The sequence below is a fragment of the Lepidochelys kempii genome, chromosome 7 (assembly GCF_965140265.1).
Source record: "Lepidochelys kempii isolate rLepKem1 chromosome 7, rLepKem1.hap2, whole genome shotgun sequence".
Taxonomy (NCBI): domain Eukaryota; kingdom Metazoa; phylum Chordata; order Testudines; family Cheloniidae; genus Lepidochelys; species Lepidochelys kempii.
In genome coordinates this window covers 72238422-72263900 of record NC_133262.1, presented here as the reverse complement: position 1 = coordinate 72263900, position 25479 = coordinate 72238422, and the positions used below count along the sequence as shown (strand labels likewise).

Here is a 25479-nt window from a genome sequence, read left to right as displayed (position 1 = left end):
AATTTATTAAAACCATATAGAAACTATATATGAATCTGTAATATATTTAAGATTAAATTAATATATAGTTGATTCTGTAAGAAGGTAATACATGTTTATTTGACATGACCATATTTTATTTAATTATGCAGAGAAATACTAAGCAATGTGAAAATGTACAGAACGACCTTTATCCTGGCATTTCGGATGCCATTGTAATATAATTCCTTGGTCTACAGTAAACCAGTGTGAGAGAACATGTGCCTGATAATCAGTAGGCATTTAGCACTGCTATTCTGGCTTCTTCACATAGTGGATCCAATTTGCCATCACCTCCTAAAGGAGAAAGATAACAAAGAATATGCAGAGTAAATAGATTTTCATCTCGTACTCCTCCTCCTTGTCATAGCATTCATACACTCCTTTAAGGTCTCTCATTCAAGTACTGGAACCCAACTCAACCCTGCCTCTTCTGTGATATCTGACAGGATTCCTAAAAAATTGGTTAAATCTTCAGCCCACTGTAAATCCTGATGTCTTGGAATTATGGTAGTATCTGGGTTTTCCTGGGACCCTATACAAGTAACAACCAGGACTGATCTTGGTTAGCTGAATAATTTGATGACACTGGATTCAGTATTTGGAGTGGAGAACTTCAGAGAATACAGATATGTTGCAGGCAATGGATGCACACTGCTGGTGATTCAGTAGATGGATAGCACTCCGCTCCATAAGCCAGTATTTAATCAGTGCACCAGCATGGAATTAAGTGTTGTTGGCAGTGACATCTTTCAGATAACAAAACTGAAGTCTTTGCTGCATGTAATCGATAGTGATTCTATGACATTTTTGAACTGATAGAGCTGGCTGGAAATGGAGCTGGAAAAATTTGAGCTGGCTGGAAAATGGAAATTCCTTATGGCAAAAAAATTCATGCTTTTGGGAAAAAAAAGTCCCAAATCGAGATGAAAAGTCAGACTGCCAGGAAGGCTCTCACCAATTTCACTTTCTCCCTGCAGGCAGAAAATGAAATTGGCAAGAACCTTCCAGGTGAGCAACCAGGGAGGTGTCATTTTGACAAAACTGGATGGGGAAAATTTCCTAGGGAAAATTTCAATTTTGCAAAAAGGGCAGTTTCTGTTAGAAAATCATTGTGCTGAAAACTCCCAATCAGCAATAATATTAATTAGTGTTCTGGCCAAACTCCAGTATAGGTTATTAGATGCAGGTATACTAAATTTCACCTGCCATTTTAGTTGAAACACTCTTCACCTTTTGTCCTAACTTGCTGTGCCCCGCACCAAATGCAGCTTTAGTCTGAAATGACCCTGTTATATATAATCTTAACTACCTCACATAACTGTGAGGATAAATTAACTATGCATCATACTTATATGGCCTTATTACTGTTGATTCTGAGAGCCTCACAATCTTTAATGTAGAGAGACAAGGTGGGTGAAGTAATATCTTTTATTGGACCATTCTTCTGTTGATGAGAGAAACAAGCCTCGAGCTAACACAGAGTTCTTCTTCACAATACCCTTGTGAGATAGGGAAGTACTATTTCCTAATTTCACAGATGGGGAACAAACATACAGAGAGATTAAGTGACTTACCCAAGGTCAAACAGCAAGCCTGTGATGGAGCAGAGATATGAATCTGGGTCATCAAGCTCCAAGCTACTGCCCTAACCACTGAGCCATCCTTTTTCTTGCTGTGCACTTTAAGATGCCTCACGTATAAGGCATTTTAGAACTTCTAAGTATTAATATTAAAATTGACAGAAATTTGACTATGCCTTAGGAAGTGCTATTATTTCAAAATTAAATAGCTTTTAAAGAGGAGTTACAGTGAAGAAACTCCTATACTTACCAAAGTCCAGGTCATTAATGTTGCATTGGAAAACAGTCTCTCCATTCACTATGAGTTCTACATTATTCCAATCTAGTATTTTTTCTAGAATAAGTTGGTGACCCTCCACTAGCAACACAGCTACAAAAAGAGCAGAAAAACAGCATGTGGTAACACTCATTTGCTTGGTTTTCCATGAACTTTTAGTATTTCTAAATTCTGGTATTCATAAGAGCAAGGATCTGATAATAAGGCACAGTGCAGGCAAGCACAGTGCAAGATTACCCACAAAATTCTACCAATTCTAATTTGTACCTTCACTATTACAATAATGGGCCTGCTTCGATGGAAAAACTCCACTCTCTCAATTATAGTCTTGCATTAAAAGAAAGGCAGGACGCTCGCTATGCACTTAAATATGCTATTAATGGTCATAACAGCCTTGAGGAACACAATTAATTTGTAGGTAATTTCAAAAGAAATCTTCAATAAAACATTAAAACAGTGTTATTGTGCAATTGGAGCAGCAGGCAATCAACCTTTAACTGTACGGTTGACTGGCACATATAATTCATCTTGTTTCTGAAAGAGTGCTTAGAGAATTATTTCTGAATATAATTTAATATTTCTGAGATTTTCTAAAGTAGTTGGAGAATCTGATCAAACACGTCCTCTGTTTGTTTTTCCAAAACTCGATTGGAGATCCATTCTGAACAGAACGTAAAGGAGTACTAGTGGCACCTTAGAGACTAACAAATTTATTTGAGCATAAGCTTACGTGAGCTACAGCTCACTTCATCGGATGCATTTGTTAGTCTCTAAGGTGCCACTAGTACTCCTTTTCTTTTTGCGAATACAGACTAACATGGCTCGTACTCTGGATTCTGAACAGACTGATCCATGTTGGCCACCTGCTTTCACAAACTAGGAGGGAACTAGTTTGTTGCAGCACATTGTACAGTGCTGTCTTAAATTCAGCAAAACTGAGGAAATAGGAGGATTGGTTATTAATACAGTTCTAGCAATTCATAATTAGTGTATTGTTCTGATTTGGACCTTCATATGCTTTGTAAATGGCATCTTATGCTGTGTGTGCGTGTGTTTTGGCAGTCTAAGCAAAATCATGAAGCAGTGTACCGTTAATTACTTATCATTAGAAAACTAAGAGTTTGAGCTAATATTAAGATTACCACCAATGCAAAACAGTCCTTTTCAGCTCAGTGTTCCAGTCAATGTTTCTTTCAGAAAAGTAAACAGAAGTATCAACTTTTTGCATCTAATTACTATTACAGTTATGACTTTTATGTGTCCACTTCATTGTTTAATCAGTTTAGCATAACTAGAGACAACTGTGAAAAATATGATTATAGAATTTTAATTTAACTTCTTGAGAAACTGCAGATAGTGGCTCAGCAAGGAGTCCACTTAATAAGGTAGTGCTCCTTGAGTTTCCAGCAGCCTGAGAGTTTGGGAGAGGCTTCATTAGCTACTTCATTAGAATGCTTTCTGGAGAGTTTTAATGGTCATCTGTGATAATTAGCTCTGTAAAGTTCATATTTACAAAATATAAACTACTTGCTGTAGGTGGTATTCCACTTCTTTACTGCCCACACCACCATTTATCTAATGTCCTCTGAATTAATTTCTGAAAGAGATAGTTCAATGAGGGACTTAGTCAAACAATTTCATTAGTTTAGGATCTGATTCTGCAAAATCCTTACCCATGTTTCTTACATATTCCATTGATTTCAGTGGATGTCTTTACATTAGTAAATACAACATACACAAGTAAAAGTTTGCTGAATCAGACCCTTAATTAATTTTTTCTTTTGTTTTAATAAAGATATTGCATTAGAACAAAAAGATATATAATTTATTATATGACAACTCATTTTAGGTGCATTTCCAGGTTTGGATAGGCAGAGGGTTTTTTTGTGTATAAGCTATTGTAAATGGAAACAAACAATACAATTAAAGTGGGAAAATATTACTTATTCCCTAATAAATGGAAATTAGACTACAGAAGTTCTTCATTCGTGTACATCAGAAAAGAGTTTTGCAGCTATATTAATATAAATCATTTTAATTACAATTCTTCTCTCGTTTGGGACGCTGAAATGAATATATTTTCCCACAGCTATGTATATCACCATTAAACTCTTCTAGCCATAGACAGCTCTACTCTACTTCTCTCAGCACTGCACTAAAGGGTTAAAAGCTTCTTTAGCTACCTTTATACTATTTAAACCTCAAGCATAATATACTGTGCACCTCCAGGCCAGCTCAGTTCCCAATTCAGATGTCTCAGCTGCTTACTGAGGGTGAAATCCTGGCTCCACTAAAATCAATGGGAGTTTTGCCATTGACTTCAGTGGAGCCAGAATTTCACCCTTAGCCTCAAGGTATCCTTCTGTCTACTTTCTATTAGTTGTTGAGAGTTATCAATGATCTGTTAAAAGGAAGACTAAATAAGATTACTTTGCTGGTTTCCAAGTACTTTATTTTACAGCTATCTTATCATGAATTTATGTAAACTATGAAAATACACAGAATTTAAGTTTAACTACGCTCAGCAAAGCTTATGCTTTTAATGGATTTTTGTGTAACTGGAAAACTCAAAGGAAAAAAAACATGGAAATAAACATAACTTAAATATCAGCTTACTTTATGAGCTAGAAAGGATTTTAAGTACTCATTCTTACTAAGTCAGACTTAAAGATCTGCTCTGTTCTCCAACACAGTGGTTCTCAACCAGGGGTACACAGATGTCTTCCAGGGGGTACATCAATTCATCTAGATATTTGCCTAGTTTTACAACAGGCTACATAAAAAGCACTAGTGAAGTCAGTACGAACTAACATTTCATACAGACAAAATGAGAAAGTAATCCATTTTTCAGTAATAGGGTGCTGTGACACTTTCGTATTTTATGTCTGATTTTGTCAGCAAGTAGTTTTTAACTGAGGTGAAACTTGGGGTACCCAAGACAAATCAGACTCCTGAAAGGGGTACAGCAGTCTGGAAAGGTTGAGAACCACTATTTAACTTCTGTTAATGGAAATTGCATGCCTAATTGCACTGATTTCAACAGAGTTACATGAGGGTTGAACTGGGTCTAATATGTGTATTAGTTGAATTAAGGTGTTATATTTTTGAGGGCCAGTTTAAATGTCAAATACATGTATTTGGTAGATCAACTGATAAATCACCGTATAAAGCAAAGGAGAGAATAATTAAAGTTATTCTTGACAGCCAGTTGTCATTAATTACATAGATGTTATGAGATGTTATAATCTTACTGAGCCATTATTCAAACTTCCCCAAAAAACAAAATCTGATGATTGGAGTGATAGTTTGTAAGCCATTTGCACTGTGTAAAGAACTGCACGATTAAAGCAGAAAGAAATTTTTTTTCCCTGGCATATATAGAAACATAGACTATCCTCAGTGTTTACAAGCAGTGAACTGAAAATGTAAATGCTGCTGCTGTATTAATAGGGATGAGAGGAATATTCACTCTAAATCTGACTTATATATGTATACTTGTAATTTGCAGGCATTTGTATTCAAGTGAGTGACCAAATAACTATAATATCATCACCGCTTTCAAGTTTAGTGGAGATGAGATGTGGAAGGTGTGTATTTAAAATTGAGGAATAGTTACTGAAGCATGATCAACTTAAAAGTCACATTTGTATGTGAAGACTGTTTATCTAGTGTTATATAGAACATGCAAGTTAAATATACCTGAAAGCTTTGAAAACCCTGAAAAATATCTGTGTAACTTCTCTTGTACGTTGACAGTCCCTTGTGGATAGACACGTTGGCCCCAATCCTGCAACCACTTGTACAACTTAGGTAACGTTATGCATGAGTGTAGGTAGTGTGTTAAGAGTTAGTTGAGAGAGAGTGTTTACAGCAGGGGTGGTCAACCTGTGGCTGCCGAGCTACATGTGGCTCTTCAGACGTTTAATATGTCTAGGCACCGACTCTGGGGCCACCTTTCGGTTTACAGGATCAAGGCTGTAAGTCAGTTTCTGCTGTTGCTTGTGTGAGACTCACATAGTTACAGCCCTGCCAAACCATTTTTACAGAAACAGGAAAAGCTGAGGTAAACCCCCAGAAACTGGCCCCGGGCCTCACCCCCGCCTAGTGCATGAACCTAGTCCAACTTCTTTTAAACTAACTGGATTTCAAGTTGCCTTCCAGCGGGGGATTTCATTTCCTCCTCTCGCCCCAACGGCAACGTTTGGCTGCCGCTGCTTGTCCTCTGTCCTTATCCCGTTTCCTCAGGGGCAGGGCGGCCGGTGCCCCTACACGGGCCAGATGGGGGTGAGCAGCTGCAAAGATCTGAACGCAACTCGGGACCGAGCCCTTCAGGGGTGGGCGGAGAAGCGGCTGACGTGACGGGAAGGCCCCGTACAGCTTTAAATGGGCGCCCAGGGCCGGCACTGCCGGCGAGGATCTCCCGCCCCATTTGTACCCGAGGTAAACACCTAAAGCGGGCTCCGTGTGAAAGCTGCTGCACGAGGCGTAGGCAGGGGCGGCCGCGCCCCCCCCCACCGCTCCCCACATTGGCGCAAGAGCTGAGGAGACACCTGGGCGGAAGGGCTGACAGCCGCTCCCCCAGCCGGCCTTGGGTCTCTGCCCTCCCCCCGCTGGTGGGTCGGGGGGGAGCCGCCCACGCACCTTGCAGGCCCTGCAGGCGGAAGGGCCTGTGCTCCAACACCCCGCAGCTCCGGTAGGGGCCGAAGCGGAGCGTCACCAGCGCGCGCGGGGGCATGGCGGGCGCAGAACCCCGGCCCCAGCGACAACAGCCGCGCCCGGCGGTTGCTACGGCAGGGGACTCCGGGTCACGGGCGTGGGGCCGCCCTGCTGGGTGCGGCGCCCAGGCTCTGGTCTCCCCAGCGGCGGCGTGTGTGGAGAACGGCGGGGACCGTAATTTGCCGCACCGAGGGCGGCCGCCGCTGCAGCCGGGTTTCCGGCATGGAGCAAGGGCTGGCTGGGCGTCGGGCTCGGGTTGCGGGTGGCACACAGCCGGGCTGTGCGCGGGTCCTACGCAAGCCCACACAGACACACGCAGCGCCTGGCAGGGTCTGTGCGTCACACACGCTTACACACAGCCTGGGGGTCCCGCACGCGCAATCTGGAACCAAGACAGAGCCTGGCACTGTTTGTGGGACACCCCAACCCCCAGGTTCACAGTTGCCAGCTCTCACATGATAAACAAGCACCCGACTTTCAAATTAAGCCAGAAATCAAGCTAATCCCATTTCAAAACAAGCCAATCCCTAAGAACCCCAACACTCCATGTGACTAGATTCCCCCCCCCCCCCATGCAGTCTGGGACTTTGGTGAGCCTGCACTGCACCCCTCACTGTCTCCCCACTCTTTCCCCCTTTTTGCCCTTTGCCCCTGCTTGCCCGGAGCTGATAAAAAACAAAACAAAAAACAAGCCAACAAACTACAAGCCAAACAAGCAACGAGCTACTATCCAACAAGCAACTCACAAGCCAATTCAGCCAAAAATAAGCTCAGGTTTTTTGGGGGGTTTGGCATGTCTGATCAGGTTTCACTTTCATTTCAAAAAGGGGTTTCATAACCTTGTGTAATTTGCAGTCAGTTCCCCTTTTATAACAAATAAGCATGAGTGTTTATGTTAATAACCACATGGAAGCACACTCTGAAAATACAGGTTTCAGAGTAACAGCCCTGTTAGTCTGTATTCGCAAAAAGAAAAGGAGGACTTGTGGCACCTTAGAGACTAACCAATTTATTTGAGCATGAGCTTTCGTGAGCTACAGCTCACTTCATCGGATGCATGAAAATACAGTTACTGAATAAATGAAACGTGCGTCTGTATAAAGCACTGCCGTCCTGATGGCATAGGCTAAAATGTTATTTCTGAAACACACTTTTCTCATGTTTGTTATGGGAGAGCATAAGGGCTGACCAAGAATGGACCCAGTGTGCTAGGCACTGGGAAAACAGAGAGCAATAGGCAGTCCTCGTTACTGAATAATGTCATGTTGACTATAAAGGTTATTTTGAGACGTTATTTAAGGAAAGAAGAGTCTGGGATAGCAGTTGAATTCTCTGCCTAAAGCTTCCTGGACAGGAAAATAAGGTTCTCAACCATACCTCAAATATTTTAGGTATTTTAAACTGGTATTGTTGGAATGTAGAAGCAGGATTGAAACCTATAAGGGAAGGAGTACTATGTAGTGGTTAGAATGTGCACTTCCAAGTTTTGTTTTTGGCTCTGCTACTTATATGGGGAGGTGACCGTGGGCAAGTCACTTAACCTGACTGATTTAGGTCTCTTCATTCAATACACAACATAGGGCTTTCACTGCCTTCCATTTTTGACAGTGTCGTGATGCAGTCTCAGCTTCTTCCCATGTCAATTTGATAGCTTTCAGTTCTGCTTCAGTTGTGCCTTCCCATGTTATCTTTGGTCTACCTTGTCGCCTCTTGCCCTGGAGATTCCAGTCCAATGCCTGTGTTATGTTATGCAGCTCTTTCCTCCATATATGTCCCAGCTATCTCTATTTTTGTTCTGTAATTTCCTGTCTCATAGGTTTTGCTCCTCCATAATTCTTCATTTGTGACTTTTTTTGGCTATCTAATGTTGAAAATTTGTCTAAAGCAGTTGTTTATGGAAACTTGGAGCTTAGATAATAAGGTCTTAATAAGTCTCCAAGTTTCAATACTGTATAGTAAGACCAACTCTCGAATGGTATTAAATATTCAAAGTTTCATTTGGAGAGTAAGAATCTGTTTCTCCAGATCCACTTTCAAGTTACAAAGGCATGTCTGGCTTTCGCTATTCTGGCTTTAATATTTTCATGTATGTATAGATCAAATAGTAACCCTATGTATCATCACAGAACTGCCAATCAAATAGCAGTCACCACTTTACATGAATTTTATAGATTTCCAAAAACCTTTGATACAGTGGAAAGAACAGATTTATGGAAGTTGCTAAGCCACTATGGAATCCATCAGAAATTTGTAAACATCATTCAGAGCTTCTATGAAAACATGACATGTCAAGTAATACAGAACAGTTAACTGACTAAGTCATTTGTCATCAGACAAGGATGTCTTATGTAACCCATGATCTTTTTACTGGTAGTAAGTAGGTTATGAGAGAGACCATAGAATGCTTATTGGCAGGGGGGTAGAGTAGATGATCCTTGCAATCCCTTTTAACTTTTGACTCTATGAATAACCAAGGGGCATACAATGAACTTTTACACAGAAGTTAGAAGACCTTTGTCACAGACAGGCAGGGCCATCCCTAGCCATTTTGGTGCCCTGCGCAGTTCCCCCCCACCCCTCCGCAGGGTGTGTTTGTGTGGCCCCAGGCCTCTGCGGGGCAGGGGTGGGGCAGGAGCAGGCTTGGGGCCAGTAGGGAAACCGCCCCCCAGCATGAGCCAGTGGACCGGGTTGGGGCCAGGTTGCTGCACTTCATGTTGCCCAGTGAGTGCAAGATGGGCCTGACCCTGCGCTTAAGGGGTGGCGGGAACTGAATTGACCCAGCCCACTCCACTCTGCTCCCCTGGCTCCCGGACTTTGGGGGAGGGAGGAACTGACCCCCAGCACTCGCCGGTGGCGCAGCTGGGAGCTGGTGGCATGGCGCAGGCTGGGGCTGGGTCGCTGCACTTACCGCCGTCCGGTGAGTTCAGGGCACTCGACCCCTGATGCAGCCCTCAGGGGAAGGGGTGGAATGGGGCCGGGGCGGGGTGGGGGCGGGGGCCATGGAGAAGAAGTGGAGCAGGGGCTGGAGCAGCATCCAGCTGTGGAGGTAGCCGAGTTGCCGAAGCAAAAAAACAAAACAAAAAATCCCCCGCCGGAGCAGCCAAATCCGCAATATCGGGATAAATGGCATCCCAACCATGCATCTGTCAGGACGTGGGACAAAGAACTAAAAATCAGGACAGTCCCGATTTTATCAGGACGTCTGGTCACCGGGGTAGGGACGGCCCTGCAGACTAGGGTTTGGGTGGCCAGGTCTAGTGGTCGGAATTAGAGGCAGAGGCCAGAAACAGTACTAAGGATCAGAGCTGCAGTCAGGAATCAGGAGTCAGAGCCAAGGGTCAGATCTGTGTGAGGAACAGAGCAGAACAGGAGCAAGGCATGTATCAGCGCAATCGAGTGGCAGGCAAAAACGTTGAAGAGCCACTGGCCTGGTGCTGTTTCTGGGCTTCAGAGCAGGCGTGGCCTCTCGGCCAGTCAGGGAGTCTGGTCAATCAGGGTGTTTAGCTGGTCCCAGGCATGGCTGCAATCCCTGATTCCTGACAACCTTGACTTTGCACATTACATCAATTTGCTATTCCATATCCATAGAGACGTGCAAGCCAAAACAAATGCTTTCCAGGCCTGTGCACAATTAGTAGGGTTGAAAATCAACACTGAGAAAACCAGAACCAGGCCATCAACACATAAGAAGAAACACCAATTACACTTTCTGGGACTAACATAGAAGAGGTCTGATATTTCACATACCTTGGCAACATTGAAAATACGTCAGATGGAACAGATGAAGATATCATAGCACATAGTTTAAACATATTTGCTTAAGTAAGAAATGAGGCTAAAATAACTGCTGTCTATATGATTTAATAAACTCAATCAGGTCTTTTCTTGCAATACTTTTTATTGGACACAGATTTTTACTGTTTAAATATTCTGAGTTCATAGTACCAATATACAGTTTACTTCAATTTTATATCTCTCTAGATATAGATATTTGTTTCCTTAAAGCATAAAACTTAGAACAGAAACAAAATTAAGATGCTATAAATACACATTTACATTTGCCATAAATCTATACTATGTTATAAAAATAAAAATGTCACTAAAATATTAATTTTGTATGGTAATTCACATACCATAAAAGGTTCAGATACATTGTTATAGCCATTTCCTACTGAACTTACATGCATAGTGTCACTGAGACTACTCACAGGGATAATGCCAGCAGTATTTTATCCCTTAATGTGCATCACTATTAAGATTTCTCCCACTTCTGTCTGTTCATTGTGAATTTTGATATTCATGAGAGTCCTCTTTTTAAGTGAGATATCAGTCCATAAATATCTTTGAGCACAGTCTAGCACTGGGTGAGTGGGTGGGTGAAAGTGTGTATAGGCTTGGGTTGATTAGATTTTTATTAGTAAATATCAGTAAACCTTGATTTCACCTTACACACACAAACCGATGAAAAATATTTCCACTGATGATCAGAATCAAAATTTACATATAATATTGCTGAGAACATTACATAAAAATGTTGCTGAGAACTTGTTAAGTTTGATTTATGGATATTTACTTTGTATATGTTGATACTTGATGTTGACAGTTTATTTTTAATGGTTATATAGCTTTAACTTTTTGAATCTGTCTACTATCATTAAATAATTGTCTGACCCCCCTGCATTTTACTGCAACTCTGAAAATTTAAATAGATAAAAATTAAAAGTGCTTAAAACCCATAATTTTGTGCAACTGTGAAAATTTAAATCAGTAAAAACTGAAAAAATGCTTAAAATAAGCAGATATCTGTCAAAATTATTTAAAAAATAATTTTGCCAAGCCTATATACAGTATATGTTCGTATATATTGCACAAAACCTTACCATCCTAAACCATTTTGCAGTTAACAGGTGGATTTAAAGTGTCATTAACATGTTTATAATAAATCATTGCCACTTGCTATATTAATGTAATTATATTGAATTCATCCTGCCAAACAACATTCTCAAAACACTTAATATGAGTGATCCATTCACAGTTTTGTAGTTGAATAATATGTAATAGTTTTCAATTAGCTTTGCATAGTTGCATATGCTGAGATTACGTGTTTTAAAGCTGCAGAACAAAATTTTATTCTACTGGTCTAAAACAACTAATTTTAAATATATTAACCAAAACTAACCACTTCCTGAAAGCCACAAAATATTCCACTACAACACAGTTTCATACAACATGGTGATATGTGATTTAGTTAACCGAGAGGCTGGACCGTAACTGAGAAATTGAGAACACTTTCCGGCATCACAGTTGCTATGAAGTTTTATCCAACTTGCATTCATTAAGTACAAACTGTAAAATTCAGCCACATTTGGACTGACTGCATTTCTTGTGCACAGAGACCCTGATTCAGTAAGATTCAGTGATGTGAAAAGCAGATGAATAGGAAAAACAGGTCAATATATCTAAGTCTGGAATCATTAAGTAATTGGTGGTAATCAGCAATCAGTAAGTATTGGTGGTTGTTGATTTCTTATTCAAATGAAAGGATGATGACAAAACCTTCTATTGTTAATCAATTTGCAGTGAGGAAAATAAAAGCATCTGCAGATGAGTGATGTATTCTTTTGTGGTCAGTTTTTTCTGCCTGTCAATTAATAGTAAATGAATATTATAAAATACTATGATTTTTTATCCAATCTCAATTTCAATGCATACAGTTGTATGCTGAGTACATAATAATTAGTCAGCTATTTTATGGCATTTGCTTGTGCCAAAAAAGGTGTGCAAGTAATACTTTGAAACACACATTGAAATCTGTCAAAATGTAAAATATTTTTCCAATCTTAAATATATCTAATTAGAAATAATCATAACCACATTTTCTATAAATTAGCAAACTTGGAACTTGCTCATCGTTTCAAAAAGCTCAGACACAATTTTGTGATCAAAAAATCAAAATATTTTGGTGTCAAGCTTGTATTAAAAGTGAAGACTGCCTTCACAGTGACATAGAACAAAGCAAGATCATATTGAGAATGTTGAAAGGTAATTCTCTTAGCAGCAGTATGAAAACAAAATGTAAAGTCACATTTTAAACAGCAAATTAAAAAAAAAAAGGTTACTTGCTAGACAAGATACCCGCTACATAGTTAATGTAATTTTTTGTTATATTAATTTTGGAACAAAATCATGCTGTAGCATTATTTAATACTTTAAAAATAGTCTCTCTTTTTACTATTCACTGAATGCAGTTCTGTGCTGTAATGAAACTGCTTTTTTTTTAAGCAGCAAACCCGCATTAAAATATGGGACCACATCCTCAGCCAGTGTAAAATTAATGTAGCTGATTTACACAAGTTGAGGAATAGGCCCATGGTGCTTAAATGTAACAGAGCCCTATATAGCCCTCCTCCAGCAGAGTACCTCAGCATGTACTTAACTCGAAGTACATGAATCGTCCCAATAAAGTTAATGAGACTGCTCGTGTTTAAAGCTAAGCATGTGCATATGCGCTTTACTGGGTTGGTTCCTAAACTTGATTAAATAAACTACAATTATCCTTACAGCTATCCAGTTAGTTTTGTGTACTGGATCATATCTGGTCCCATGCTCTTAGGGCTATGAATGATGAGGACAGGCATTCAGTTCAATGGGAGGAGAAAGCACAGATCCCTACTCCCTCCTGTCCAACTACAACCCTAGCTAAACTTCTGAGAGTGACCCTTCTGGCTAACTGGGGGTCTCCTCCTGCTCCTAATTCAATCAATAAGAGTCTTTCTATTGATTACCATGAGAGTTGGATAGGAATCAGGATTAAAAATCTCTAGACTGAACTAGCTGTGTCTTTCAGTCAGAGAGAAAGTCACTGAAACAGAGGTGGGGAGTAGAAGGGTTTCCCCACTCCCAAAATAAATTGTTCCAAAAGTTGTACCGGTGGTATATTGTTCTTACCACTTAGTTAACTATATTAAATAACATTGAAGCAAATGCTTTATTTAAAGACACATAATCAATGCAAGACTAAAATGCTCTATATACTGTGTATGAATCACTACATCTGTATCTAAAAAACAAACCAAACGGGATGATCAGAGGTTAGAATGAGTGAAAAATATTCTTAAAAATGGATCATGTCTGTAACTTCTATAGTGGGGACTTCTGCAGCTTGCAGAGCACATTTGAGTGCCTGCCTCTCTACTCCAGGTGTTTGTAACTCTTTGATTTCTTATGGTTGCATGCAGCTCTACTGTTAGTCATGTGATTAAAATTCATTCCTCTGCAGAGAGCTGACAAAGAGATTTAAGTGGGACAAGTGCCTCGGCCTTGTGCTGGGCCTCTGTAAAGGGATGTATTTCACCCAGTAAGAGGAGGAAGTAAGTAAGTACGTGAATTAATTTAGGGCAAAATTCTCTCTGCTTCACTTGACTCTGATGTACTGGTATGCACATGGAACTCCTCTGATGAAAAGACCCCATGTAGATTATTCTTGATTTTACTAGGAACAGATGTGTGCTTGGGGCTAGTCAAGGTCAGAATAAAGATGGATGTTAAAACTACTTTTGCATATTGATAGGAGTGGTGGTACAGTATGGTTCCATATTATTGCCATCTTCAGTTCAACTAAACAGACCAATCGTTATTGCTGACTCTAGAGCAAAAAACTTAAACTTCAGTATTATGGTAGTCTAGCTTTCATCTTGATAAATGATAATCATACCTAAAACAAGCTGCATTTTTGTTCTACAATAAAATGTTTCTCATTATACCTTGCCTTTGAACAGTTGTATCATTGTTTCTTCATAAGGATCTGCAGAGTGGGAGAAAGGAAAGGGTGCAGGAAAATAAGTCACAGACCGTTAGAGCTTGCGTCCATTTTGAGATTTTGCAGCTGCTTCTTGTTTAGCCAGTGATTTTGTCGTAGTAGAGTTGCATTTGCTGCACAAATCTCTCATTTCCATGAGACTTTCTTCTACAGCTTTAGCAAACATAACTGAGGAGGTCTCTTTACAGTCTTTAAAGCTTGAGATGCAGAATAATATATGCTCTGGCTGTGGGTTGTAACATGCACCATAACCATTGGGGACCACAGGCCCATAACAGCAGAACATTTCCATGGTGGTTGGAACCTGATAGTAGGGAAAAGAGTGATTTCAAGTTGAAGCAGTGAAATAATCTAATTAACATTAAATAATTATTTTTTAAAAAGCCCCAAACATTTTAAACGTAGAGGATTCCCTTAACAAATATGGTTGCCTTAATAGGAAGTCTGGAGCACAGAGCTGGACACCAAAATCAGCACTTTGGCAGATAAAACGGCTATGTATGGCTCTAAACACTGATCTGAGTGTCCAAATGCAGATTTTGGATGTTTTGTTCAGTTGCTATATTTGAAAACTGGGCTCATTGTCTGAGACTGAAATGCATATATTTCACTTATTCTATCATTTTAAATAGACCTTTAATGGCTATTAGCTTTGCATATTGATTTCTACAGAATAACTATCAATAATTTCTACAGAATGCATATAAACAATTATACTGCCTAAAATTTCCCTAAGATTTCACTCCGCTTATCTCAAGGTTAATTTAAACTTGTAATGTGCAAAGTTTAATTAGTTATAGAATGTAATACTTTTTCAGCTCTTAACATTTATAATCCGGAGGCCGGGAAAAAACAGTGTGTTTTAATTCATTCAGCTATTAGTTGAAACAATTTTTCTGTTACATTTCGAATTTAATTGTGACATAATGCTGGATAAAACACTTCCTACTGAAGGAAATTTAAGATTTGTTAGAAATCTATATGTTTCAGACTTTGTATACATGAGCCTTCAAAAGTGACATTTGGCTTTTTAATGGCATAGAACAAGCCATTAGTCCTGCTAATAGAGTCACAGAATTGTCGGATAAATTTGCTGTGCAACAGCCGAAGGCCATAAAGCTATTCAGAAACACTTTTTTGCTCATGGATGGTTTCTTGGAGAATTTATGTAGTGGTATTCTGGCTACAATCCTCATGTCTGAAAGCCCACAAACATTATGACAAGATCAAATTACTTATTAAGGTTTTTATGCTTCAGCACAATATTATCAGTCCGTTTTATTGCACACTCCCAGTCCTATATAGTTGAGGTAGAGTTTCAGTAACTGAATTACTATGTAGATGTCTTTTTTCACTAAACCTGCTACTGTATGTAGAGAAACGTTTAATTTGTAAGTTTTGATGACCCCAGTATTATCGTTCAAAATGTTGAATCTAGGAAATATTGGTGTGGCTAATCATCTTGTTACCAGAATATACCATTTGTAAATGTAAAAGCTCATTTGCACATCAGGAATTGCAACTCTGACAATTTTTGTGAATATCTGAAGGACGGCTAAGCCTATAGTTACGATATTTACACTCTACATGCCCTAATCTGTTCATGTTGTTATTCCGTGTATGTGTTGAACAGGCAGAGCCAGTGATGGTCTTAGGCCTGTGCCAACTATGAGGTTTGCCTTTGGGGCTCCACACATATCCAATCCACCAGTCACAGGATCCGAAAAGCACACCTTCATTTCTAGTTGTTGTGTTGCACAGTTTTCATCTCATCTTCTGGTTAAAGCTCTTGAATGTGTTTCCCTGCTGCTGCCTTCCTCCTAATTTACTGTTCAGTGGAATTTCCCATCTGGTCTATTCCAGAGTCTGTAGGCGAAAGCCTTGCAACCAGGTATGCGGGCAGTGTGTCACAGTCATGTAACAGCCAGTCAGTATTGTTTTAAGTGTGAAAAGGTGGGGGTATTCACAGATGAGGAAAGGCTGCGCAAGGCCTTGTACCTTTTAGTAACATGCATAGATCCTTGCAAAACCTAGGCTAGCACTAGCCTGAAATTTCAGACACAGCTGCTTTTAGAAAGAGAAATATTTGTTCATGCTTCTTGGCCTCTCTAGCCACAATGGCAGGACGTCTGGCTTGGTGGCTGTGCTGTCTGTGGAAAACAGAATTACTCCAGGAGTTGGTGCTTTCAAAAAGGGCAAGGGAAGAAGGGAGACCTCAAGTGGAAGGGAAGGAAGCACAAGGCTCTCATACAAGTTTTGTTGGGTTTTTTTGTGTTCAAGACTAGGCGTCGCAAAGTTTGTCTGTCAGTTGGGGTACAGTTTTGGGATAGAAAAGGGAAGTTATGGCTTCAGCCAATTTTTGTTATGTGCATTTTGACTATAGAAAAATACTTTGGAATGAAAATCAGGAATTTTGCATGGCTGTTAGTGTCACTGTCACAATATTTCAAAGCCACCATTCTCATTGTGAACTATAGACTCAGCTGATTAGGAATGAATTAGTTCTGTAACAGGGAATCTTGCTACAACAAGACCCATGAATTTGAAACACTCACCTGGCTGGTTGAGAGGATAAATCGACTGCTTGTCAAATATGTTTCCTCTGTAAATATCTCTGGCAGTTCCTTGAAGTGCTCCCGTGCTGTCTCTCTGAGCCCTAGCAAGTGATTGTCTATTGCCATTCCAGTAATGGCCTAGCAAAATATAATTGAAAACAGACGGTTTTACTGACAGCATTCAGAACTACAGAACTCCCAGCTGTTGCTGTCATTTCCCTTGGTTAGACTTGGGGGACTTTGTGTGGAATAATGCCCTAAATGTATTTTAAAATTACTCAGCGTATATTCACTGTGGATAATCAATAATAAAAGTTCATATGGTACTTTTAAGTGCTATGTAAGAGCCTGATCCTGAGAAGTGTTGAGCACCACAACTCCTACTGAGGTCATCTGGGGTTATGGGTGCTCATTATCTCTGAAAATCAGGTCCTGTAAGTATTATGGGTGGGATTTTTAAAAGAGACGAAGGAAGTTAGACATCCAATTTCCAGTGAAACACCTTTAGGCACTTGTGAAAATCTTAGTTCACAGTACATGTACTGGTTTCAAGGAAATTTTCTTAGGAAGCTCCAAAACCTCTCCAAACGGCAGCAGATTATTCTCAGAAATTTCACTGCTTGTGGATCTGGGTCTGGGCTGATAAGGGGCTTAGGGTCCAACAGAATTTATATCCACAGAGTTATCTAGGGTTCCCAGTCACTGGAGAAGAATAGGGCCAGGCGGTGGGGATGCTCTCTGCTCCTTAGTGTCTGAAGCTACAACTGACTTAACTTCCAAAGTCCTATCCTGCCATGCATTGGCCTGGGATGAATTCTCTTAGGGCCAGCTCTCCTCTGATTGCTCTAAAGTCCTTATCTAGAATGTGGAAGAGAGAACCCTAAGATACCATAACCACTTTGTTCCAATCTTCGTGTGCTTTAGGAGATTAGAATTGAATTAACTGAAAATTTAAAATTATTTTAAAAAGTCTTGGCCACAGCAGCCTAGGTTTTGGCTGGTCTGAAGTGGGTGGAAAGTCACTCCAGATTAAAAGATACATTTAAATCTAATTTTTCCTTCAGTTTATTCACCACAACTGCCAGCCATGGATGCTGTCAAAAACCCTTTTGGTACATATTCAAGTTCTTGGTGAATGTGTAGACTTTATCTGGGCCAGAAAGATATAGTTCCTCACTGATGAAATCATTTGGGAAGGGCAGATCATTTAGACGTAGAACAAGAAAGTTCAAATGGCAATTAAAGTAGAACTGATAGCTAACGGGGCACAGAACCCTCAAGGACAGGGAAGACAAGATGCTCTAAAAGGGAAGGAGAAGAGTAAGAAGGCAGCAATTTGTTTTTTCTCTCAGGCAAAGAATTGTCCCAATGTCTAAGATGAATGATGCAAGGGGAAGGGAGTAAATAACCTTGTCTGGCTCATGAAGGAGAACACACCCTTTGGTCAATGGTCTGTACGCCTGTCAGCACATATGGTTCAGAAACACTGGAGAAAGGATTGTGCAACGTAACAGTGGTTACCTTGGTTTTTCCTATCGAGGGAAATTGACTTGATGATCAAAGGACATCTTTTGCTATCATACAAGATTTATAAGGCTCTTAGCAATGACATTTTTGCAACATAGATCGATGCCATGTCTGAAGAGAGACTGAGACAGGCTAACGAAATAAACTGTGAGTCAACACATAGGAAAAAATTGTGCTAAATTGAATTTTAGGGCTCCAAGTTTAAGATAGCAATGTTGCTGGTAAGCCCTAACCAGGGAAAATAAAATCACCCTAAACTGCTGTTTGTGTTATGAGGTGGATGTTTTATTTTCTTCATGGCTGGTATATTTCAGTCTGTAACATATACAGTTTAGTCAGATTGTGTAAACCTTCACTTGAATTTTCCCATAGTTTTAAGGCACACCAGTTAAATTATGTTTTTATGAGAATGAGGGAATGCCCAATGATCAAAAGTGGGTGGAGTACTTTTACATCTAAAATTGAATTTCATTGTCTCTTCAAGTGCATGCTAATATTAAACTGTCCTCAAAAAAAAGTGGGGGGGGGGGGAGGAGGAGCTAATGAAATATTAAGGTTGAGATTTTAAATTCCTTATAAATTAGGAAAGCCAGAATTAAAGTTCCCAAAGCAATTTTAGCTCTGCCCCATGAGTTACACAAAGGTCTAATGTTTGTAACATTGCATTAGACTGAAAATGAACTACTGCATATTTTTGGCAATTTTAGGGAAAGGAGGCACTCTTAGTTGTGTTAAGGGAGTGCCCAGGATCTCACTGAGATTGGAGCCCTTTTGTGCTAGGGACTGTACATACTCACAGTGAAAAACAGTCCCTCTCCTGAAGAGTTTAAAATCTACATAAACAAAGACAGACTCAGAATGTGAGAAAAGAAGTGTTAATATCCCCTTTTTAGAGATGGAGAACTAAGGATCAGGAAAAAAAATCTGTGGCAGAACCAGGATCTGATCCTCCAATGTCCTAGTGCAGTGCTTTCACCACAAACCGTCGTTCCTCATCCCTTTCTTCATTCCACAGTCTGAAGAATGCCTCCTTGGACATGTCTTCCCTCTCTCACTCTGCACGTGCTTTGGGATAAGGACTAGTGGAGGATGCTTTCTTGTCTATTACTACTATTTAAGCAGTAATCAGCAATGATTATGCCCAGCAGCTTACAGTGAATTTGTTAGGCATTGGACTGAGGCAAAAGTAAAGGTGGTAAATTTTACAACAAAACTGGTTATTAACAATTATTAACCTCATGAGTGACTTGAGTAAGTTATTAGTATTGTAAGTCAGCACTTTGCCTTGACACAGCAGGTTGTGAAGTGTTACCAAGACTGAGCTGCTTCACTTTTAATCAACAGAAAATGGGTCGTTTTACTAGTAACGTGATTTCTTCACTGGGGTATCCCCTTGTTTTATTGTAGAGCATGTTCAATAGTCTTTTAAAGGGAGTATCGTACAATTATTCATTTGCTGTTAATAACCATGCAAGTTCTAAGTCAATGTTTGGCCAAACTCTAAGCCAAATTCTCAGCTGGAGTGTATGAATGCAGCTCCATTGATGTCACTAGAGCTATGCTCGTTTACCTCAGTGGAGGACTGGGCTCTAAAGGCATAGCTGCTTCCCCGGAAGGGTAATATAAAAATACATCACTAGCCAGCTTTAGAAAAGTAACCCCCGGTATAGTAGAGACCTTCTTGAACAAAAGCCTTGGGTCTAAATCCCTGTAAACTCTGGGAGAGATGTGCATGCTTGCTTCTATTCCCTATCAGAATGGAGTTTTTGGACACTAGAATAAATACTGTGCTGAATAAAGGAAATATAGGTGGGTGTCTTATTGAGCTCCTGCATCTGCCTGCCTGTCTGTATCTACCTGTTGCGTCTTTTTGTATACTTATATTGTAAGCTCTTTGGGGCACGGAATGTCTTTTTGTTCTGTGTGCATACACTGCCTAGCACAATAGGGTCCAGGACTGGGGCTCCTAGATGCTACTGCAATACAAATAATTAATAATAATGTTAATAATTAATAAGTGTCACACAAATGCCCAGTGTCCATGTAGAGACATCAACTACACCAGGCCATCTTCTGTGACAACACTATATAAGAACTATCATATCCAGAAAGGTTGTGCCCAAGAGTGTTATGTCCAAAGATTATCATGTAAGCTAACGAGCACTGTCTCATGCAGATGTTTAACCTTGCCATATCAGCTTCTGGGAAGTGTTTCTTGAAGTGAGATCATAGAAGATGGAGCCATATGGCTGTTTGGATGGTAGGTCTGATAGTCAACAAGATAGTGTGAGGCACTGGGGTCCTCCGTATTCAGAGGCACCTAAAGTTTTTGAAATTCATGTACTTAGTGATTATGTCTTCATGTTTTTGTATAAAACTGACTGGTTTTTATCCAGGCAGAACAACAGTTTACTCACCAAAATAGTATAATTAGTCTGTGCCGTGATTGCATCTTTAAATCGTTGCATCTTCTCAGATTCCTGTTGGTGGAATAGAAACATAACTATTACTGAAAATCTCTCCAGGAAGTAACTTCTACTGGCAACGAGCCAACAACCAATAGTACACCCAAATGCCCCCGGTTACCCCAAAATACCTACTTTGTTGTGGGCATTCTGAATGAATGGAAGGCCACTACGGTTCAAAGTTATGCTCACTAGTATTGCCTTATTTTTTGAGGGTCAAATAGGTCATAGGACCTAATGTAAAGCCAATGGAAGTCATGGAGAGACTTTCAATTGACTTAATAGAATTCGTGTCAGGTCCATAGTCAACATAATGCCTAATATATTTTTTAATCATACTCTTATCTGATTGGCAGCAGGCATCAATAAATTAAAAGCAGAATGAACTGTGCCATTACATGTATTGTATTAGTGAACAGAACCAGTTTACTGAAACTAAAACATGATCAGTAGAGATGAGATGAACTGGTAAAGAAAATTCTCAGTAACTGTACACAGGGTCAGTCAATGTAGGTCACTGTGGGCAGTCAGTAAAGTTTGCAACAGATGAAGGTATGACTAATTAAAATTTAAAATTTAAAAGGTACAATAGTTGCATAGTTTAATCCTTGCCTTGCAAAACCATCATAGAAATTTACCAGACCAGGCACTAAATCTGTTGAGCATCCTTTATCATGATGACAGGGACAGTGATGTTAATGAAAAAAAATATTGATATTTTACCAGCTGGTCAAGAAAATCACTCCCCTGAGTGAATGGGCAACTAGAATTTTCCAGGGCTGCTTTAACCTTTGCAGTTACTACACATCTCTGGTTACAGAACTGTAAATTTTGGCTCCTGCCAAGTAACAGACTTTAGGTCATGGGATCAATTTTAGGCATAGCTGCTAGTGTATATCAAGCGAGATGTTGCAGATTAGGGAGATCATGAAACAGGCAAAAGTTACTGCCTTCTTTTGTGTAATGCTAAATGAACAGGGAAGCTTTAGCTTGCATCAACAATGAATGATCTTTTGAATAAAGAATTCATTTTAGAAGCAATCCAAGGGCATCATCAGAAACCTTCACAGCACAGAATCTGATATCTCTCCATGAGACTAGAGCCAGGTCCCAGGTCCTTTAGATAGATTACATTAGAAAATGCAGTCTTTAAATCTGATTTACAGTTTCTCAAGCACTCTGTGCAATGTCAGAGGTTCCTTCCTGTAAAGATGGTGTCTAGTGTATGATATATATCTCCTGTGTTAGATAATCAATCTGACTCAGACTCAATCTTTGGTGATTGTTCAAACTGTCATTTGAAAATCACTTTCTTTGGTATCAGAAGCAAAATATTTTCTGATTTGATTTGGACTAATGGCTACCAGCAAAAAATACTTCAGAGAGTTCAAGGCTCCTTAAATCAAAAGACATGTCTTTTAGTACAACAAAAAAACCCAACCCCGTTTCACTTCCATTGGTGGAGTGTAGGTCAGCTAAGGGAATCCTGTTTCTCATTCTTTTTTTAACTATAGTATATATGGATCTAACACTGGAAAAGAATGGTCATATATGAACAAATGTTTGTGTTCCAAAAAATTATGGGTGAAATATCCACAGAGTAATTCAGATGCCTGCACCTTTCCAAATAGATATTCTAACAAAATATGCATACTTTATAATCACCAGGAAAACCATAATTCCATTGGGCAGAACTGTATGATGTTTACAGGATTCTTTAGATGGAATAATGACATCATTCTCCTCCATATTTATTATTGCCAAGGGGTGAGATAAACATTTGGAAGGTTGGAGCACACAAAATGAGGCACAGGCTGGCAGAGGTGGTTCTAGAGAAACGAGGACTATGTGGTCACCTGTGACATTCCCTTGCTCACTCACATGATTCAACACAGTTAGGATATCACTGGTGGGTACACTGTCTCAGAGTTGAGGCAGTAAAGTACTGGGAGATGATGAAGCTTTGCAAGTGCTGGAGAAGCCAGATAGTTGAATATGAGTGGACAAAGGGAGGGATAAGAGCCACCAGCAATGGTTCAAAAGGGCAAGAGAAATCAGATAAAAAATTTGTCAAGAGAACTTGGGGGTTGGAACTGATTGGGGCATCTGTCTTCTGCTAGAGGTTCTGAAAGTATGAGAGCATGCACTGGGGTGGCACCCAGGCACTGCGTGCTGTCCAGGGGCAGGGACTGATGCATGGAGAAGGGACTGTTCTGGGGAAGTACCTCAGGGCTTGCCCACTCTGGACAAACTTCATCTTCCCAGGCAAGCTGCATTGTTGACAGTAGCACTGTATCACCAGAGAGGTTACCGGCAGGCAGAAGCCATTTTCAGCATGATAGTGAGTCCTATGTAGGATGGGTTGGCCAAAGTATAGTGATTACCATTAAAAAGTCATGTCCTGTTCAGGAACCACCTCAGCCTTCATGCTGTCAGTGGATTTTTAACATGGAATTTCTGAGAGCCCTGTTCAGAACAAGATGGGTTTTGAACTGGACAGCATACAGAGGTGGAAGATGTGGTGGTGGAATGTAAACTGTCACCTCCTTATACAGTTCTCCAGCAACCTCTGGAATTTTGTACACAGGTCTGTACTACACTTACACATGTACAGTGCTGTGAGTTAAACCCACCTTTGTACAGCTGAGTAGGGAAAGCGCTGCAGTCTGTCCACATTGACAGCGCACTGTTGTGGCCACATTTGCGGCTGCATTGAGAGCGGTGCATTATGGGCAGCTACCCCAGCATTCAAGTGGCTGCAACCTGCTTTTCAAATGGGGTGTGGAGTGTGACAGGGAGTGTGTGGGGGGGGGGAGAGTGGGTTTTTGGGGTGCTGAGAGTGTGTTAGCGAGCTGTCTTGTAAGTACAGACCCTACTCCCTCCCCCGCCTCTCTCTCACTCACTGAAAGCAAAGGGCAGCTGTTTCTTTTTTTCTCATAGACAAGATAAGCAGCCGCTCGCCGAACCGGACCCCAATCCCCCCTTCCCTCCCCCCGCGCCGTCTCTGTCTTCAAGCAAACATTAGCTGTCGGCACTCCCAACGGAGCCCCCCTGCCTACCTCTCACTCATTCCAAGCAAACAGTAGCTGTGTTTGGTTTTTTGATAAGCAGCCCCCGAAAGGGAGCTTTGAAACGGCACTTCCGCGTCCGTCCGGAGTTCACAACAAAACAAGAGAGGACGCTTCAGTTAAAAGGATTATGGGGAGTTTCCAGAGGTCAATCAGTGCATAATAACATTACTCCCCGTTTACGCTGGAGCGTCTCAGCCAATGCGCAACAGCTGTTAATCCTCTCGGGGAGGTGGAGTACCAGGGGCGCTCCAGCCAGGGAGTCAGAGCGCTCTACGTGCCTTGGCAGTGTGGACGGGGAGTGAGGTAGAGCGCTCTGGGAGGCTTTACTGCAGTATAACATGCAAGTGTAGCCAAAGCCTAAGATTTCTTAAATCACCACACCTCCTTGCATTGCAATGTTTCTGTTAAAGTTCTGATACTTGGAAGCAGCTACCCTGACTATCCCCTGCTAGAAGCAGCTCTGTACAAATATGTCCAAATTCTGGCGGGGTGACACATACAGGCACCCACCAGAAAATCTGTGCACAACAGAGGTGGAATACTCCCCTACAAAACCTGCAGAGATGTACAGAGGGGCTTTCCTGCAGACTGCAAAGGGGAGAGTCTAGGACAAAAATTAGGGTAAGCCTGTTTGTGCATGTACACTCCCTGACCTGGCAATTGCATTTCGCCACACACCCTCCCACCAGTGCAAATTATTCATATTCCTGGTAGGCTGATGGAGTGTGTGCAGGAGGAATCTGCACATAGGGCAGCTCAATAGTGCAGTTCCAGAAAGTGTCTGTCAGTGCATTATGGAAAACTGTTTCCTAAGCTTGACCAAGACTTAAACATCTAATATCAGAAGTTTTAGCCTGACTGGGCATATTAGATAAACACTATCTATGTTTGGCAGAAGCGTGGCTATAGAAACAAACAAACCAACTAATATCTAGTGTGCAGTATATGACCCTGAACTTTCAAGTTCAGTGTGAAATTCTCCAAAGAGCAGAATTTGGCTCTGCGGGTGTAAATTACAAAAGATTCTGTTAAGTAAGTTTAGACACAGATTCTGTTTCTCATGGTGTAATTATCTGTATCATGCTTTTGAATGGTCAAATAATAAAATGAATATTCATATTTAGCATAAAGCTCTGGTTCTCACAGAAATGAGTTCCTACCTCACTAAAGTCTATGAGGCATTTTTGTCACCCTATCTATAGGTACTAGATTGAGAAGCATGATTTTTTTTGTTCTGTTTTAAATAAAAGCAAAAGAGAGGGTTAACGTACCGGTAGAGATGACTTGTCATCAATCATTGCTTTTACAAAAGCTAAAACTTCTGGGGTTGCAGACCTAATATTGTCGACTCTTCCCTCTTCAAATCGGCGTATGGAAGCACTTTCATAGGTAGGAACAAGTCTCCTGTGGCATCTGAGAGAATGAAATAGGAAAAGCAGAGAGTAATT

At 40.5% G+C, this 25479-nt stretch overlaps 2 protein-coding genes and 1 long non-coding RNA gene across 4 annotated transcripts in view; 1 reads left to right on the top strand and 2 right to left on the bottom strand.

Moving 5' to 3' along the window:
• Window positions 1–25479, top strand: part of LOC140914746 (uncharacterized) — a 120091-nt gene that overhangs the window by 28797 nt on the left and 65815 nt on the right. Inside the window, exon 1 of one of the 2 annotated variants that reach the window (XR_012159973.1) lies at window positions 6071–6318. The exons of the other annotated variant lie outside the window; for it this stretch is intronic. This is a non-coding gene — a long non-coding RNA (uncharacterized lncRNA). Of the gene's footprint in view, window positions 1–6070; window positions 6319–25479 lie in introns of those variants that run through there. 2 annotated transcript variants of the gene reach the window in all.
• C7H10orf53 (chromosome 7 C10orf53 homolog) lies at window positions 100–6921 on the bottom strand. The gene is made up of 3 exons (XM_073353317.1): window positions 6520–6921; window positions 1852–1971; window positions 100–315 (listed from the first exon to the last, which is right to left on the bottom strand). The coding sequence occupies exons 1-3, from the start codon at window positions 6611–6613 to the stop codon at window positions 251–253; spliced, it is 279 nt and encodes a 92-aa protein (XP_073209418.1). The 5' UTR covers window positions 6614–6921; the 3' UTR covers window positions 100–250.
• CHAT (choline O-acetyltransferase) overlaps window positions 13731–25479 on the bottom strand; it is a 41638-nt gene continuing 29889 nt past the window's right edge. The window contains exons 11-14 of the mRNA XM_073354911.1: window positions 25303–25444; window positions 20913–20975; window positions 16969–17106; window positions 13731–14717 (exon numbers count right to left, since the gene is read on the bottom strand). Of these exons, the coding sequence (XP_073211012.1) occupies window positions 14448–14717; window positions 16969–17106; window positions 20913–20975; window positions 25303–25444 (613 nt within the window). The 3' untranslated portion in view covers window positions 13731–14447. The remainder of the gene's footprint in view (window positions 14718–16968; window positions 17107–20912; window positions 20976–25302; window positions 25445–25479) is intronic.